This window comes from Zosterops lateralis (assembly GCF_965231275.1).
Source record: "Zosterops lateralis genome assembly, chromosome: 8".
NCBI lineage: Eukaryota > Metazoa > Chordata > Aves > Passeriformes > Zosteropidae > Zosterops > Zosterops lateralis.
The window spans coordinates 12115042-12132967 of record NC_139768.1 but is presented as its reverse complement, the minus strand read 5'-3'; the positions used below and the strand labels follow the sequence as shown (position 1 = coordinate 12132967).

Here is a 17926-nt window from a genome sequence, read left to right as displayed (position 1 = left end):
AAGAAGCTCGCGTGGTTCTTTGTCTCGTCAAAGCCCTGTAGCACCTGCAGCGTTGTTACCGGGTGTAACTAACCCGGGTGAGAGCCCCCAGGCACAGCTCCTGCATTCCAGTACATTGACTTTTTCAAGGGACATAAATACCAAGAGAGAGCCGTTCCCTCTCCAAAATCAATTGCTATAGGCCCAAAGTTTAAAGTTGGAATCACCCAATAGAAAACCATACATTTATACCAGAATAAGAAACAACTGAGACCTCACTGAACAATAGGCAAAAAAACCTTCCTTGCTGCCAGAGATTTCACAAGTTACACGAACCAGCCCTGTCCTCTTTCCCACAGAACAGCTGGTCAACCATCTCCAAACAGGAACTTGAACAGGGCTGGGTGAGAAATCAGCTGTGAAAAGAAAGGTTGATATACTCAGAAGCATCGAGGTACATGAGCTGGATTTAGGAGATGAATGATATTTCACCCCACTAATGGCACAGTGCTGAATAGGCAAGTTGTTTTACCAGGGGGGGAAGAGGGGTTTGAGAGATACTTTATCCACACAAAATGGGGTACATTTTGGTTAGGAAAACTAAAGTTTTAGTCCTACACAGCCCTAGACACCTGTCTATGACCAGGAACAGTTGCAGACTCTCTGTACAGTTTGAAGGGTGGCTTGTGAGAAGGCCACTAAGAAGCAGTCAGGATCTGGCCAGTGGCTGTCATGAGGATCTGGACTGTTGCAGCTCTTAGTGCCAAGATGATTTCCTTTACAGCAAATAGCTGGACAATGCTCAGCAGCACTATGCAAAAACTTCATCATCACTGAACGTGACTTGGAGGACTATTTTTTTTAATGACTGCTCACTTTTCCTTCATGTGCCTGTCACCCAAGCAGCCACAGAGGGCAGCTGGCCAGAGCCTTGCACAGTACCTTGCCATAATGCTCAGCTTTGTTTTACTTCCATGGCCCTGGCACAGCAGCTTTGTGCAGTGCTGCTAGAGCTTGTATTTCTCACCATCAGATGCAAAGGTGGAACACCATGGCAACCAAGCTGATTACCCACATCACTCTGCATTTAAAAACCCAACTAGGAACTCTGAACAAATTCATTGTTTACCCAGGAGGGAGAAGAAAGAAGAGGATCCCTTTCTCTATGTTTAACCACAATATTTCCCTGATTCTCCAAAATAGCTCAAAGTCTTCCTTTTAGCACCACTAAATAATAAAATACAACAACATAAGAGACTGTATTAATTGCATTTACTGTGGTTAATAACACCAAAGCCTCGTGCTGAATAGCAAACAAGTACTCAGTTTTTCTACTGAAGAACTGATCTGCAGATCCTAAAGGCTGGGAAACCATGGTGAGATCCTCGGATTTGTTTTTAAGGTCATGGCTTTTTGCTTCCTATCTCAACATTTTCACCCCCTCCCATGACTGGATAACAGCTGCCACCACCAGCCAAGGCAACCAAACCAGAAGCACTTTGTAGGCAAGATCTTCACTTCCAGCAGAAAGTATTCCTTTTAGTCCTGAGGCAGATCCACAAGATGTACAGGTTACATTGCCCATCCCTGAATTAATTTGCCCCCCCAGATTTGCCCATGCACCCACTCTGCAGCCACTCTTTACCTCTGCTCTCCCACTGCAGCTGTGGCAGCCCCTCCACCACTGCTCTGCCTCCTGGCTGGGCTGGCTCCTGTCATCCCATCCTTCCCTCCTCAGCACCTCCTGATGTCCTCAGCAAGAAGAGCCAGTGTGGCCAACCTGCCAGGCCCAAACCCTGACTGTTTATCCTGTTAGCCCGATAAACTCTTCCCTCCCACAGGAAGGTGGTGCTGGGGATAATTAACTACATGCTGCTGCTGTTTGGGTTGTCATCACAAGGGTGCTGCCAGCTGACACATCAGGACACTAGGTGTGTGTTTTTCAAGGAAAAGCAAAAGCTACCTTAAAACAAAACGAAATTATTGATATTTCAGCTTCTGGAAATTGAATTCTAGGAGCTCTAACTCAGGAAGTTTTCAGGGGAAAAAATCATTTTTGTGCCATATTGCACACAGCATTGTTTTCTTTTCTCTGGCTGCTGAGCTCATCTCTGTATCTGGAGGTTCCAACAGAATCTTGAAAGCTGGCAATACCGTTTCTTGATTTTCCTTTGGAGAAAAACCAGTGATGCTGAATCTGGGCATGCAATTATTGTGTCTGGCTTTAATTGCTCTCTTTATATGTAGAAAGCCCTTGATCCTATTAAATAGCACTAATCTCTCTTTCACCACCTTCTGATTTTGAAGGAACAATTAGAGGATGATACTCTAATTTACAAGGTTAAAGAAGGCAGGAGGCTGTCTAGCTGTGTGTAGCAATCCTTTCCTGTAAAGTGACATCAAAAATTAATAAATGGAATGGAATTGAATAGCTTTTTCATCACTATCTGAGCAGAGCTTCTCCCACAATGGGTCTGCAGCTCCAGACTTTGAGCAGTTCAGTTTTTGTCCCAGTCCACAACAGGAATGACTCTTTCCTGGGTTCTGCACTAGGCACTTCCTTCTGGAAAATGCCGATTTTCCCTCTCAGTCTTCATTAACTCCTCTGAATTCAGAGGTTTAACAAGTGAAATCTGCTCAGGCAGTCACAGTTCAACCCTCAGCTCTACCAGCTGTACTTGCCTGTATTTGCATATTAATGTTTCCACATGTATTTTTGACATTTATGTTTCCTATTTGAATTTATGACCAGCCTGTGCTGGGGGAGCCTGCAAAGGGATGCAATGTTTTTGGAGGTTTGTGGTGCAATTTAAAAGCCATCAGACTATTAACAAATAAGAATAAGGTGGAGGCACAGAAAGAGTAAAAAGAAATAGAAAAAAAAATTTAAAAAGCAACTATTCAAGCTGGAGCCCGTTGGATAACAGAACCTGAAATCTTTGGGAAACTCTTTAATTGCCCCTGACATATTTCAGGCTTCCCTTGTGCTGTGAGCCCTAAGACCTACTGTAAAGCCAGCAGCACATGAGGTGAGTGAATGGCAGGCTTTGTCAATTTGCCAAACAACAAATCCCCTTCTCTGTGATAATCTGGATTTTTAAGAATTCCAAGCTCAGTTCATGAACACAACTACATGAAAGAGGCTTTTAACTGTACAGAATTACAGACTTTAGATAAACTCTCCCAGCCCTCACACTCCTTCCTTACATGGAATGGATCTGTTCAGTATGAGTATGTCCCACAGCATCTCACCGTGCAGTTCACTCTCCCATTTTACACCCACCCCAGGGCTGTTGGATCAGCTCGAGAAGCTTCTGTGTTAATCTGTTAGAGCAAACCTAGGAATAATTGCTCCATGTAAAATAAGACTTCTGAAGACTAAGTTGTAGTTAATTTTAGGCTCTAACATGACATTATTTATGACTGGGATAAAATGAGAAAATGTTGGATGGAAGCATCATGATAAAAAAGAGAACTAATTTCTTATTACATATTCACAAAGTACTGAAGTATCTATTTAACAAAGGAAATCCATAGGACAAAGTCTGGTCCAATTATAGAGGTCCAAATCCTAAAATACAGAATTGTATGTAATATCTACTTTAGCACACATTCTTAATTTAAGAAAAAATTTCTTACAGCATTTTATTCTCCAGATTATTTACAGAGCCCATATTTGATCTGACTACTGGACCCAGCAGATATTCTCTCATGAGTAAGTTAAAGTCTTATGTCCCAAAATGTCTATAGGGCTTGAATTCTTGGTTGAAAAAGAACAACAACAAAAAAAAATCCTTCAAGATATCTTTTTTTCAGACAGCAGTTGTAACTAGAAAATATATGAGATATATCATCCTCAGAGTTAATTTAGTGAAAAGCAGGAGAAGAAAATGTAGTGGCTAACCTTTTAAAGCTGTGTTTCTTTTCAATTTAAAAAAGTACTGTGCACTTCCCAAAGTCCCCATCCTTAGCAGCAGCATGATTTGCACTAACAGGAATAAATATAGCCTCAACTCCATGTGTTCGCTGCTTATTTTTTAATCTTAAGAGCAAAATCTTCCAAAATTATGAATAAATTTATCACCAGTGTTCTTTTGATGGGAAAAGAGTAACAAGACATTATTATTTCATGTTAGTCGAGACAAGATGTTGAGGGTTTAGAGCTGATCTTTTGTTTCTGCTCAAAGACTAATGGTATAAAATTTATATGCATGCTTTTGTCCTGACAGCAAAGGGCTTCAGCAGGACTCTCGCTGAGAGCTAATGGCTCTTGGGGATGCTGCTCTCTGAAGTCCCTTGGCATGAAATGGTCTCTTGCAATTCATCTCCCCTTAACAGCAGCTCCAAGACTACAGTCTCTTTTTTTTTTTTTTTTTTTTTTTTTTTTTTTTTTTTTTTTTTTTTTTTTAAAGTTCTTTTATCCCTGGCTGAAGCTGCCTGTGTTCTCATTGGGGCCTGGAGGGTGTAGTGTGATGGTTTTGTCCCCTCAGCAGACGTCGGGGCAGGCTGGGGGCCCTATGGAAAGCGGGGCCCGATGTCATCCCACCCAGCGCGGGGCCAATGAGCTCATTGCCCGCCGCACACGGACACACCGACAGCATCCCAATGGCCTGGGGGGCTCGGGGAGCTTTATCAGCCCCGGACAGCGGCAGCTGGACCGGGACGGCTCCTTTCAATCTCTGAGCATCTCTGAGCCGGCAGCGCTGCGGTGCTCATGTAGGGAAACCAGCGGAAAACAAAAAGCAGTTTGGTCTAAGAAGGAAGTTGTTACAGAGCCCAGGGAGATAAAGCCTCTGTTTTCATTTCTGGGAGACGAGGGAGCCCTGGGTGGAGGTTGGCCATGAGCAGGGGACACCTATGGGGAAAACACGATTGGGACACCAAGAAGAGCCATCTGGCCCTTCCTGCCAGTACCAACCTGGTGAGGAGAGCCCAAATCGCCTGGCATTGGTTACCTTCTTCCTTTTATTGTGCCCATGTGGTAAACATGGCTTAGCAGTGAAATAACATCACAAAATTAAGTGTATATGCCTAATGAGGCCACAATATAATCAGCCGCACCTTGGTCAGCCTTTTACACAGGTCCTCCTCACCTGCAATGGTTGTGCAGGTGTTTCATTGCCTTCTTCATGCTCTTTGCTGCCTCAGGAGGCCAGACTGATGCTCATGTACATTTCCTCCTCTGTAGTTCCTCTCCGCCCACGACCTGATGGAGTGGTGGGACTCTCACAGTGTTAGTTCCTTTCAAATGATTCAAACTAAGGTGCCAGTGGAGTAGACTTCTTGTGGGAAATTTGGAGCTAACCCCTGAATGAGGTTAATGAAAATATTTCCATCACACATCACTTGCAGTAGAAGTAATTTGTGCTTGAGAGGAAGTACCAGCTAATTTTAAACCAGTGAAACTGAGAGTAAAAAACTGGCATATGTAACTCAGAAGATAAGGCTGGAAAAGTCGTAATTTCCTGAAAAACAATAGCTCCTTTATTTTTTTTATTATTACAGTCTAGATAAGGAGTAAATACATATAAATATTCTTTGTAAATTTAAAGCAGTGGTTTGTTGGATACCCTCTCTTTTCTAGGCACTTTAGGAATCCAGTTCAGCACAGGCTTGTGGTGTTAATCCTGTTATCCCACACAGGCACCCCAAGGCTGGGGAACATTGTGAGGGGTGCATGGCCATTGTCACTCAACACACACGACAAACTGAAGCCATCTCCAGTCTAGTGACAAGCACAAACTATATTTTACCAACACTGGATGATCACCATTTATAAACAAACAAACAAACAAACAAATAAATAAATAAAGTGGTCTAAATCTCATGTGGGGAAGGGACAGAGATTTAAGACTAACAGAGTTTTCAGCTATGCTTCTATTGGTAAATTAACCTTCCCAAGACCTTCAATAGTTGCTTGAGGCTGTAGAAAGGTAGTTTCTGTCAGATCTTCTCTCTTTAACTCCTAGGGACAACTGCTGTGGACTCTCATAGAAATGCATTATCATTCAACTTCATGTGTGTGTCTGCATGAGCTCACTCCAGCGAAGAGCATCCTTCCCTCAGCAAAACAGCTTTTACAACTGCTGCTGCTCTTGAGGTGCATTAAGGTTGCAGCTGGAAGAAGTCAGAACAAAAAGTATGATTTCTGTTAGGTCTGTTAAACCAACACAGCCATGCCACTGCCAAGACTGACTGGAAAAGCTGGAAAAGGGTAGGATGTAAAGGGAGAAAGCCCCCACTGTGTCCCAATCTATTAAAATGAGCCACAGACACAATACTGATGTGGTAAGTCAGGGCAATATGCAAATGGATGCATGTCCCAGAAATCCTAATCCTATCAAGAATGCAGAAGATGTTAATTTGACCATCTTTCACAGCTCATAAATCTATCTGTAGCAAAGCCAGGCTGCCAGATGTCATCCAGTAGCTCTTCTTTGAGGCTGGCAGTCTCCACATAGATGCCCGATCATGCCTCAGTAAAGACCAATAAAGAGCATTGTTTGTGTGGCCTGAGGGCAGCTTCTCACATTTTGCTACAATAGAGGAAAACAGTGGGAAATGTGAATGACTGATTGGCAGAACTGGTGGTCTTGGTTGTCCTGCTTCCACATAGGAGCTGCAGATTTCACATGCATTTTTCATCAGCAGTAAGCAGATTAGTCTACCTTGTTCTCAACAGTTAGTGGTGTATGTTCCCCAACTTAAGTTTTTGAATCCTAAACTATAAATACAAACTGGACACAGTTCCTTTTCTCTCAGGCAGATACTCCTTATTTACTTCCAACTGCTTAAAAGAGCAAACAGTTTTATTACGATGTGATTTTACTCCTAAGATTTAACATCTAGGATAGAAATATTCTATTTCAAAGCAAGCAAAGGTCTGTAAATAAAATACCTCTGGAATTATATACTCAATTTATCCTTCTCATATACAAGTTTTAAAATTACCAATTGCAATATAGCTTGTTTAATAACAGCTAGAATTAATCTAATTTTTACAATGAGGGTGGTAAAACGGTGGCACAGATGGTCAGAGAGGTGGTAGATCACTCATCCCTGGAAACATTCAAGTTGGACAGGGCTCCAAGCAACGTGATGTAGTTTGAGATGTCCCTGCTCATTTCAGGGGTTTGGACTAGATGAGCTTTAAGGGTTCCTTCCTACCTAAACTATTCCAGGATTCTATGATATTTTGCTTTTAAAAGGTGTATTTTGAAGGCACCATAGCAGATATTTTTGTGTGAAGTTACCTGGGAGCCAGGTGGATGAACTTCACTTTTAGGAACTGAAATGTCTTTCACCTTCTCAGTGGATATTGTGACTATCACAGAACTCCACGTCAAATCACTTTATTACAGAGTTGGGCTGAAAAAAGAAACAAGACTAAATTATAAAGAATGCTGGAGAGAAACAGGAATTTCCAGCAATAAAAATGACACGTGTCTGTCTGCTTTTACAGGTACAGACATCCCCATGGAAACTGCTCTTCATTTAGGATGTCTGCATTCCTGTCACAAGCCACCCACATCACTTCATTTTAGATCATGAAGCTGCAGCCCCACAGAACAGATTTCTCATGCTTGTTCAGATCAGACAGAGGGTCTAGAGAGCTCTGAACTGAAAAGCTGAGGTGCTTAATGCTGGCAAAAAAATCCCTGCTCTCTGAAACAAGGGAGAAGGTGCAAAAGGCAGCCACACTTAAATAATTCTGATAGGTCTAGAGAGACAAAATGCTGCAAAAAAAACCCCAAACCAAACCAAACCAAACCAAAACAAAACAACAACCAAACAAACAAAAAACCAAAACAAAAAAAAAAAAAAAAAAAAACCCACACAAAAAACCAATAAAAACTCCCCAAACCTGAATAAAGTCAGTTTTAAAACTAAAGGACATAATGAATTTGCTTGGGAAATCCTGGTAGCATTTTACCATTAGAATGAGATATGACAGGGGAGAATGCATTGTGTCTGACTACTGAGATGTTAACTATTCTGCTCAATAACTTTAAAACAGTGTGTTGCTAAATTATGGTATAAATACAGTTCTGATAAATTTTCCTGAGACTAACAGAATTATGAGGCAAATGTGTGTTTACAGATATAATTCATTATGCTAAAACTAGTAGGTCAGTGAGTCCAAACCCACTATTTTAACAGTATTTTAAGTAGCTTAAACATGCTCAATCACAAACTCCACAAAATATGTGCTGTAAATTCAGTCCAGTGAAAGAGACTTATTAAGAACTATTTTGTAGCTTGTTTTTTTAAAGGAAAATATGTTATTTATTGATATTGCAATAAAATATCTGTAACACATAATGCAACCCTATTACACAATATTTAAGCTATTAATTGTACAAAGTCACACCATTATTCTTTCTTCTTTACAAAAAACTAAACACAACTAAAACCTGATATATGAAATATTTAACTCATACTTCTTGTTGAACTGCTTTACTGAAAAGCTAGTATTTCTGAGAAAGAGGAGGGAAGTCTCAGAAGCCATAGAAGAAGCATACCTAAACCCAAGAGTTATGGATTATTTTGTATGAGTCCTTGGGTTTTAAAATTTGTCACATGTATCTCTTGCAAAGTACTGCAGTGATTTCAGTATTTCTGCTGGACCATGTCCCTACAGCAGACACTGCTGTCGCCTTCTAGTTTGACTAAAAAGCTATTAGATACAACATCCCCCTCAGTTGGGTTATCAGTATCACACAAACTAATTGATTTACTGCTACTCATTTTTGCAACAAGATCTGTTTTTTCCTTTCATAGAATCACAGAATCAGTAAGATTGGAAAAGGCCTCCAAGACTGAGTCCAACCTATTTGCTTAATTTATTTACCTGCTTAATTTACCTACCAGCTTCTTTATCAAGCTAGTGACAAATTCTATTTCTGTGCACATCTATTGATCTATGATGCTCACAGCCCCACAAAACTGAATAAATTTCTTATTGTGAAACAAGCTTCCAAATACATTGCTGGCAAAGGTTGCCTTTTTGATGAGCAGCAGGACAGCACAAAGCCAGACACCTCTGGCCCTGAAAAAAGTGACCACTTCCCAGTTAATTTCTCAGGCTACTTCTATCAACTACACTATTCAATATTAATCCTTCCCCGCATGTACCACACCAGACCACAGTATTACCTGCTGACATGAAGCCACTTTTCCAACTATACAAGGTCTCAATCACACATTCTCAGGCAGTGGTACATCTTCTTTTGCTCCTTAAACAATTCACATTTGTTTTAAATGTTAAGGTTTGCAAATACTTCCACCATGGTGTTTGAAATCTGCTAAAGGTCCTAGCTTAAAAATTCTGTGAGGAAGTGTTCCCCTGGCTGTGGCACTGCATATGTCAGGAGCCACCCAGGAAGACCCCAGCTGAAACACACTTAAAAATGAATCAGTTTTATCAAGACTGCAGATAGAGAGATGGATCTCACCTTCCCTTCCTTCGAATTTTCTGGCTGCATTAAAATCCCCACCTCCCTATATACTTCCTACTACTATACCAAATCCAGGTGGATAATTCAGTGTGACATACTTTGCTCTTATGCTGTCTGCTGGGGGTTTCCAGCTTGTCTCTGATAGTCAATGCCTCAAATCCAAAGTTTTGAAGACCTGTGGTGCAGGGCATTTGCCTTTGGTATTTAAATCCTATTTATTTTCTTGCACACACTTTTTCCCAGGTCTAATATTAATGTTTTGAATTGGCTGCAACTTTCCCCTCCTAAAAACACTGTGTTGTTCTCAAGAAGAGCCCTTTTGAAATCCCTGTAACATCTCCTCATGAGTATTTGTTTACTTTTTTGTGCCAAACATAAATTGGGAAGGTGATGTACCATGCTTACTTTGGCCATTCCTAACAACTAGATTTGTTATTCCTATCATTCCTTTTCAGTGTGTGTAGAATTTGCCTTTTTTCGCAGGTTATTATTTCTTCTATTCTCTTGATCCTGTCTGTCTTCTCTCAGTTGCCAACCTTGCCCCTTTTAGGGCAGAACTTGTTATCTTCAAACCAGTCATCTACATGCTTTTTCTTTTGTGTTCTGTTCTGGCTGCCTGTAGCTTTTTCTGATCTAGTGAGCCACAGGGAGAGGGAAGAAACCCCTTGATACTCTCAGAATAACCACTGCTTATGCTTGCTGCACAGGGGCAAGAAGAGGAACACACCTCCCCTTATGCCCTCCACTGTAGCACTCCCCTTGCTGGCACCACCTCCACCTCCGACTGCAACTTAAGCACAGTTCCAAGAACCACAGAGGGGCAGGCCTCAGTCAGTCTCACTGCCAGGTCACTGAAGGCAAGAAAGCAGCTTTGGTTGCTTCAACTCAATACCAATCAAGTCTCTGTACCATTTTTTCAAACTGGAACACAGAAGGAAAGCCACCCACAGGGCCGTTTCCAGTGGAAGAGAAAATCCATTTTATTATATGAAGTTCAGGAGATGGGCCAAAGAAGGGGACATGGCTCCTAGACTGCAGTACTCTAACTGACAACGATGTCCTACAGGAAAAGACACCTTCAAAACTTTTTTTAATTTTTTTTTTTTTTCAGAGAGTGAGCAAGTGTGCATGTACTCAGATACACACACACGGCTAATAAGCAAGTTCAGGGTAGAAAGAACAGTGACAACTCCTTTTTACACAGTCATTAGCATTCAAAATGAGTGCCAACATACCTCTGTAACATGCACTGTGTGGATAATCAACTTTTTCAGTTGTGTAAGATAGAAGAGTGTGAAGTGTGACTGAATTGTTTTTTGATTTCTAAGCACTGAAGCCTAACTTATGAGTAAATTTTAAAAGAGAAGATCCCAATATTTTCAATTTTCTTAGCTGTATCACTTCTTTTTATACTAATTATTTAATTAAACAAAAACAAATCTAATGCAGAATGGAAAGTTAATTTTTTATAACCTAGATAGGTGGAACTTTCAGGAGCAGTTTTATCAGAAGTTATGTTCCCAAGACCCTCTGAAGATTTTTATTACCATTAATCTTAGAAAACATTTGCTCTCCTGCCCTCTAGTGCTCATGTCTATTTAGGTCTTCTATACAAACCTGGTTTTGGAAATGTAACACCATATAAACTGTCTTACTGTAATGAAATTACTTACTTGTTGCAATACTACCAGTGATCTAAGCAGTTCCTTCTGTTGTTGCTCATGTATGTATCACACCCAGTTATTCAGTTATCTGAAAGGTGAAACTCTTAAAGTTACTTTTCATTTTCCAAAACCAATGTAAGAAAGTTTTCTTTCTCAGTTCTGGACCATATAATGGAGTTTTAAGTGCACAAATTGAAGCTTACTTCTGGGTTTATTATTAAAACATTTTCACTGCTAGCTAAAGCTGTTAGTTAGCCATATATCAAACTACAAGTTTCCACAGTATTTACAGGTTTCCATCCACATTAAAAGCTTTTCTACTTAATGTAATTAATTTTTGTGATGCAGTTTGTTACAGCATTGTGCATGCTTACATTTAAAACAACGGGTTAACATACTACATCTGTAATTACTCCCATGCTACCAGAAAACCAGTGAATTAAATTTATTTAGTGTTAAATGGATATGGAATGTCATACAGTACATGTAAAGACACTTCAAGATGAGTAAAGCAGAACTAATTGCACAAGGGATTAAAGGTTCACCTCAACAGTCAGTATCACCAAATCATTACAGCTTCCATCTTCAGAGTGCAAGGTATGTCATGCAAAGAAACAGCTCAAAAAATCCCCAAACAGACAAAACCAACATTGTGGTACCACTTAAAATGCTATCATACCACAATATTTTACAAGACATTAGGTGATCATTCATATAGAATGAAGCATTTTAGCAATAACAAAAAAGTTTCAAACATAATTAACAGATTTTGCATGAACACAAATTCCAGCATTACTATACCTAAGGAACAGGCAACATGCTGGGAAAAAGTACCTAAAAATCAAAGCCTTTTTTATTCATAGCCAATATTACTTTCTGCAAGAATTCTGCAATCTTATTCCTCACATAACTGGGTAAAGTTCAATACATTTTTACATAGAGCATAATCACATAACCACCACATCAGCAAGAGGATTTCATTATCTTGACCAGTTACTACATTTAAAACCATGGTAAGATAACATGCCCTGCAAACAAATTGTCTTCTGGGACAGTGTTCTGTATGTAGAAATATTAAACAACTAAAATATACTCCTACCCACTTTAACCCCAAGTAACTTATAATTTGTATTTACATATTTTTGAAATATGTAGGTAAAAACTGCAGATGGCAGAAAAGCAGAATACACACAAGAGCTATGAGAGCACTGACTGAGTGGGTGGGTGCAGCCAGGAACCCCAAATGAGACCTGGACAGGGGCTGTACCTTCTGCACTTTTCTTCTGTCCAAGGGCTACCAAAGGCAGCTGCTGCTGGGGCAGAGCTGCTCCTCCCCTCCCAGCTGACTGAGCTGGGAGCAGAAGGTGTAGCCCCACCAGCTCCACTCAGCTGAAAGCAGACAAACACACTCCTACACACCTGCTTCAACCACAGCTTGAATGTCAACATGGAAGAGACATCGGAGATGACAGGATGGCTTTTAACATTTCCACCTTGCAATGCTCATATTCTGAGGGCACCAACAGGTAGATTAATCTACCAAAATAAGCATACAAAAAAGGCCAAGTTGTTTGCCCTCATATTAGGAATAAACTATTTAACTTCCTGGCTTAAATCTAAGCAAGAGAAACTCAAGAAAGAACTTCTTGAGGTTAATTTTCCATCTACATTCAAAGAAAATAATTTACTAAAACTGTAACTTGCAAGGTCTACTAGCCTTGAAGTCAGGATACAGGTTAACTATTCCTATAGTTAAATAAGAAACTTCAAAAGGCATTTTACAGAAATAAAATATGCAACTCTAGGAAGTAGGTGGAAAACCACTTTAGTATTTGTCTGGAACATTCTATTTTCATAGCCCATCATTCTCAGGAATGTATATTTCATAAATAAAAATACAGAACAAAAATTTGTGTATTCAATCTAAAGTTGGATATTTCTAAACCTCCTCAGATAAAATTTGCTTTCTCCCTCACAATTAAGTGATAAAATCTGAAAAAAATTGATTTTTCAAATCTATCTTGCATGAGAAAACAGAGATGAACAAACCAACATCTGGAAAGAACATTTTGTACAAGATTGCAGTTCTAAAACACTTATATTACAAAGCAATGTAAATAAATACCAGGCTAGTACAAAAGCTCTTATTTACAGTTTTACAAATGAAAACGTTTTCAGTGTAAATGCAGTGTTTTAAAGAACACAATATTAGTAAAATGAGTTCCTGTATAGACCATTACAATTTCTGCTAGATTTGAATGCATTATTGTATAAAACCATTGTTTCAAGTTAATTTTTGTTTATAATTTAGTACAGCCAAACCCCAGTTTATGCCAGGAATGGTATCTGTTAAAGTGCTGAAAAAGAGGACATTTCTGAAATTTTAGAAAAACATACTGTACATTATTAAAGCTTTATCAAGTCAAAACTGGTATATTTCGTTCACATTTGCTACCACACCACCTGGGAATGGGAAGTTTTTCAACAAAAACTTGTAATTATAGGGATGGCAGCCATTGATATCTTCGCATCCAAAGTCTGATGGTTTCCCACAAGTAACTTTTCTTAAGCATCAGTGGTGGCTTCAGGTTTCATAATCTGGTAAGTAATCAAGTATTCTGGATAAGCCTGGAAAAGGGATACACACATTGTTTATTATTATTTCATTCTCTGGATAAATGCAGAATGTTTGTTAGGGGGAAGTAAAAATTATTAATACCAAAGGAAAAAAGGGCAATGCATCAAAGGTAAATATTCCTCAATCATTCAGGAAACATGTATCCTTTCACCTATAACTGTTGCTGTAGTTTGTTCTAAGACAAATGCAAGTCCTAGCACCACAAACCCAGGAAAAAACCCTGAATGCATTGCATGCCTTTGAAAAAGACAAAGCCAATCCAAAAGCTGTTTACCTGCTCTCCTCTGTAAATGACATATTCTGCCAATGCCAATCCATTTACACTGGGCCGCCCAGTCACTGAGTGATGTCCCGGGGGAGAATGAGCCATTTTCATGGCACTGAACTGTAGGAAGGACTTGCCCAGCGTTACACGACAGAACAGCAACTGCCTGTGTTGAAAGAGAAAAAGGACATGAATACACAATGCTTATGACTTTGAATCTTGAAGACATTTTAGTCAGCTTTTATAGTTCATAAATTTGCCAGGTTCTGTTTTGCTGAGCAAAGTTGCACTCACTTTGGAAAGCTCTAGCCTGAGGAAAGGGTTGGTAGTAACATGGAAAAATGTTAATCTTAGTTACTGGCAACAGCATGTTTAACAATGTACTCAAGAGACTGCCACCACCTTTTGTGTGTTACTTATTAATTTTTTTTTTTCAGTAAGAAGTTTTTTACCCCCTCCCCCCATTACTCATCCTGGCAACATAATTCACAAGTGCTCTACTGCTAGATTTGTGTCCAAGAGCCAAGTCAACAATCAAGGCCAAGTGCAACTCTAGGTCAATGCAAAATACCTCAGACAAGCATTTGTCAGTTTGTTATGCTGCCTCCACTAGCAAAAGACTCAACAAGGACTCTTATTTCTATACACATGTACCTACTGCAATGACAATGGAATCCTAACGTTTTTATAGATCAAGGTTATGAACCATTTCACTCTGCCAAAACTTTGGCTTTTCTCACTCTGCAGAGGACAAACTAAAAAATTGTTCTTACTCAAAACTTCAGAAAGCATGAAAAGACTCTGACATCCCCTGTAACTCTGGAAGATGATCCTCATTATTAAAGTGCCAGAAGAGAGTAAGCAACATGAAAAGGGGGAGAGACTCAAGGATACCGGAAGGATGACATTATACTTGTATACCAATGTAAAACAGGATGCACACAAACATTAAATATTCTTCTGGTTGAAATGACTGCCACCACCAAAACTGACTCCATGACATAAGAATTTATTCTGAACTGATAGTGTTGGTAAGACATAACAGGTATTTCTGTTGAAAAGTGGATTCTGCCACTCAGTTAGTGGCAGAGTCCACAAATCCACATCTTCAACTCAGTGTGTGAAAAAGCAGTGATGTGAGTGTGAGGGCTGACTGTTATGAAGTACATCCTCCTCAAAGAAATACTGCATCTGAGTATCTCTAAATTTCTCCCTTCTCTGTAACAGGCAATGAACTAAACTCGTATTGCTGCATCTTTCACACAAGCATCTAGCAGATCCTCTTCACTCTCTGGCTCTCTAAGTCTGATCTTTATATTAAGTCAAGAGCAAAGATATGGTTAAATGCACAGATAGTCAAAGGTTTTTAGGACTTAAATGTCAAAGTTTTCTGAAAGTTTCTATTAGGCTCAGCACACAGAGAGTACTGAAAAGGTTTGGTTACCAAGCAAATCTTTCCTCAGAGAGAGATTCCTGCATTGATAGTTGAGAACACAATATACAAAAGCAAATTCAGATTCTTTCAAGGGACTTACCTGTGGCAAACATAGCAAGATCTATCTTTGTGAATTGGACACCCAGTTCCACCTCCAATTCCATACACATATTGATTGCTTTTGGAAGAATTTTCAGCAAAATAAATCCCAGCTCCAAACATGCCGCCTATATAGGCATGTCTCTCATCAAAGCCTTTGTGAATGATTGCATTCACAAACGGGGAGCCTAAGAGAAAAGAGGTAAAATATTGAAAATACAGTTCACTGATTTTTGTACATGTCACAATTCAATCACTCGTTCCCACTGTGTTGGGAACTATGTAGCCTTCCTCATGAACATGCACTGTGAACTTTGCCTACCAGGACAAGCTCTGTATTTGTGCACAGGAAAGACTTCAATTGACTTTACCTGGCTAATGATAAGCTACCTTTTCTGGAATGTGGAACAAAACTAACTTATCAACTTGTAAAACCAACAAAAAAAAAAAAAAAATCCCACCCCAAAACAATCCTTAGACAGAATCCTTAAACAGAATAAATTTTGACCTTTAATCATTTTGGTCATACAGCTGATAAAAGAGACTTGAGGAGGCACACTATTTAATCTTCATTCATAATTGTTTCATTTAGATGTCTGAAGTCTCCTTGGGGGAGAGACAAGGAGATGTAAATCTCAGAAGAACAATACAGTACATTGTATCATCCCTTGTGAAATACACAAACACTTGTTCATAAAAACTCATGTGAAACCTAGAACCTACTTCCACTGAGGAAAATTACTTTGAGACAGTAGAAACCCTCTAAAAAAGAGTGATGATGATGAAATAAGTTGGTAAAGTGCATTTCAAATTCTCACCATGAAACAGCATCCTTTCATTGGCATGGTTATGATTTTCTTCAGAGACCTCTTTCCTCCTGTGAGTGTATCTTTCCCATAGTTTTTTGTTGCACACTTTCTGAATCTGAAACAGCCAAAATGACACTGAAAAACTCTATTCACTTTACTGTACAGATGTATAACCTATAGGCACTAAACTACACTATAGTTACATTGCCACTGGAACAGGAATACTTTCCTTGGGACCCAAGGAAACACAAATTGACTGATCCTGCACAAATTGATTGTTGTAGTATGACAAGTAAATAATAACTCTATATTTAGGAATCAATTAATTTTACAGAGCTCCTTGTTAATAATCCTTAAATAAAATACTCTCTAATTCAAATTTAGCAGGCTCAGTCACAATTCTTCTTGATGCTGAATCACTAGTAAAAAGATCAATCAGTAAATTAAGAAATGCCTTCCATTTACACTTGTGAAACACTTCTAAAAGAAAGTAAATTACACACTCCCTGCAGAGGTATGCTGGGCATTGCAAAGTCTCGTGCATGTAGATACAGCATAGCAATTCCACTGTAACTTCAGTTCAGAATAAATCTTCGTAGTACTTACTTGCAAATCAAAATATTTATGATATTAATGAAAATTGCCATTATTTCAGAGGGAAAACTACATAAATACAAACCATAAATACAAACTACATAAATACATTAGATTATTTAAACTTGTCTATTGCCTGTTTTTTTACACTTGTTTGATATTAAATCAAGCCACGTAGGAGTTCAAAAGTTTTGCTTTTCCTTCTTGTGTTTTTTTTTCCTGCCATTCTCCCTCAAAAGACACCCTCTTCTGGCTCCTATAAAATCTTCTGCCTTTTTCTTCAAAAATTCTCCAGTTTTCAGTGAGATCCTTCTGTGTCAATTTCTCATAAAATTTCTTGCTGACTATTAACCCATAAGAAGCTTTCCTGTATAAACTTAAGTCTTTGAATTTCCTTGGAAGATGATCTTTATTCTGTGCCTGTCTCATGACACATCTTGTCACATTATGGAACTCAAGCAAGTGTAGAGCACTTTATGGATATGTTACTTTTAGACAAAATTTCAAAGGTGTAAAACCAGTGGCCATAAAAAACCAACAGGCACCTTTAAGATGTTGTATCTATTGAAGACTCCACCAGCATGTCCTCCATCTCTGTGCTCTCGGACAGTACTCTGCATCTGAAAATTGAGAATTCAAAGAGGATTACATTCTTTCAGAACACATTCAACACATTTCCTTTACACAAGTCAAATAACGAAAAGAACAAATTATGTATTAACACAATTAAAATTAAGAGAAATTTTCAGGTGACTGGCTGTTAAGTAATACCAGATTTTGTGAATGCAAATGAACAGGTTAATGATTTTTGAAAAAAACCCATGTATTTTGACTGCTCCATGATCTAGTTTTCAAACTGGAGAAGACTGTCACTAATCTCTTTAAAATTGTGTTTGTTCAGAATTTTGCCTTGTGATTACAGCACTTTGAAAGGAAGTGATGTAAAAAACTGTGTTTGACAAAAAGGCAATCCCTTAATAGCACA

The 17926-nt window shown here is 39.0% G+C and overlaps 1 protein-coding gene across 1 annotated transcript in view; it reads right to left on the bottom strand.

The window, feature by feature from the left end:
- Positions 1–11293: 11293 nt before the first annotated feature.
- Positions 11294–17926, bottom strand: part of TNKS2 (tankyrase 2) — a 30230-nt gene continuing 23597 nt past the window's right edge. The window contains exons 23-27 of the mRNA XM_083866868.1: positions 17487–17561; positions 16357–16462; positions 15540–15726; positions 14014–14170; positions 11294–13729 (exon numbers count right to left, since the gene is read on the bottom strand). Of these exons, the coding sequence (XP_083722994.1) occupies positions 13667–13729; positions 14014–14170; positions 15540–15726; positions 16357–16462; positions 17487–17561 (588 nt within the window). The 3' untranslated portion in view covers positions 11294–13666. The remainder of the gene's footprint in view (positions 13730–14013; positions 14171–15539; positions 15727–16356; positions 16463–17486; positions 17562–17926) is intronic.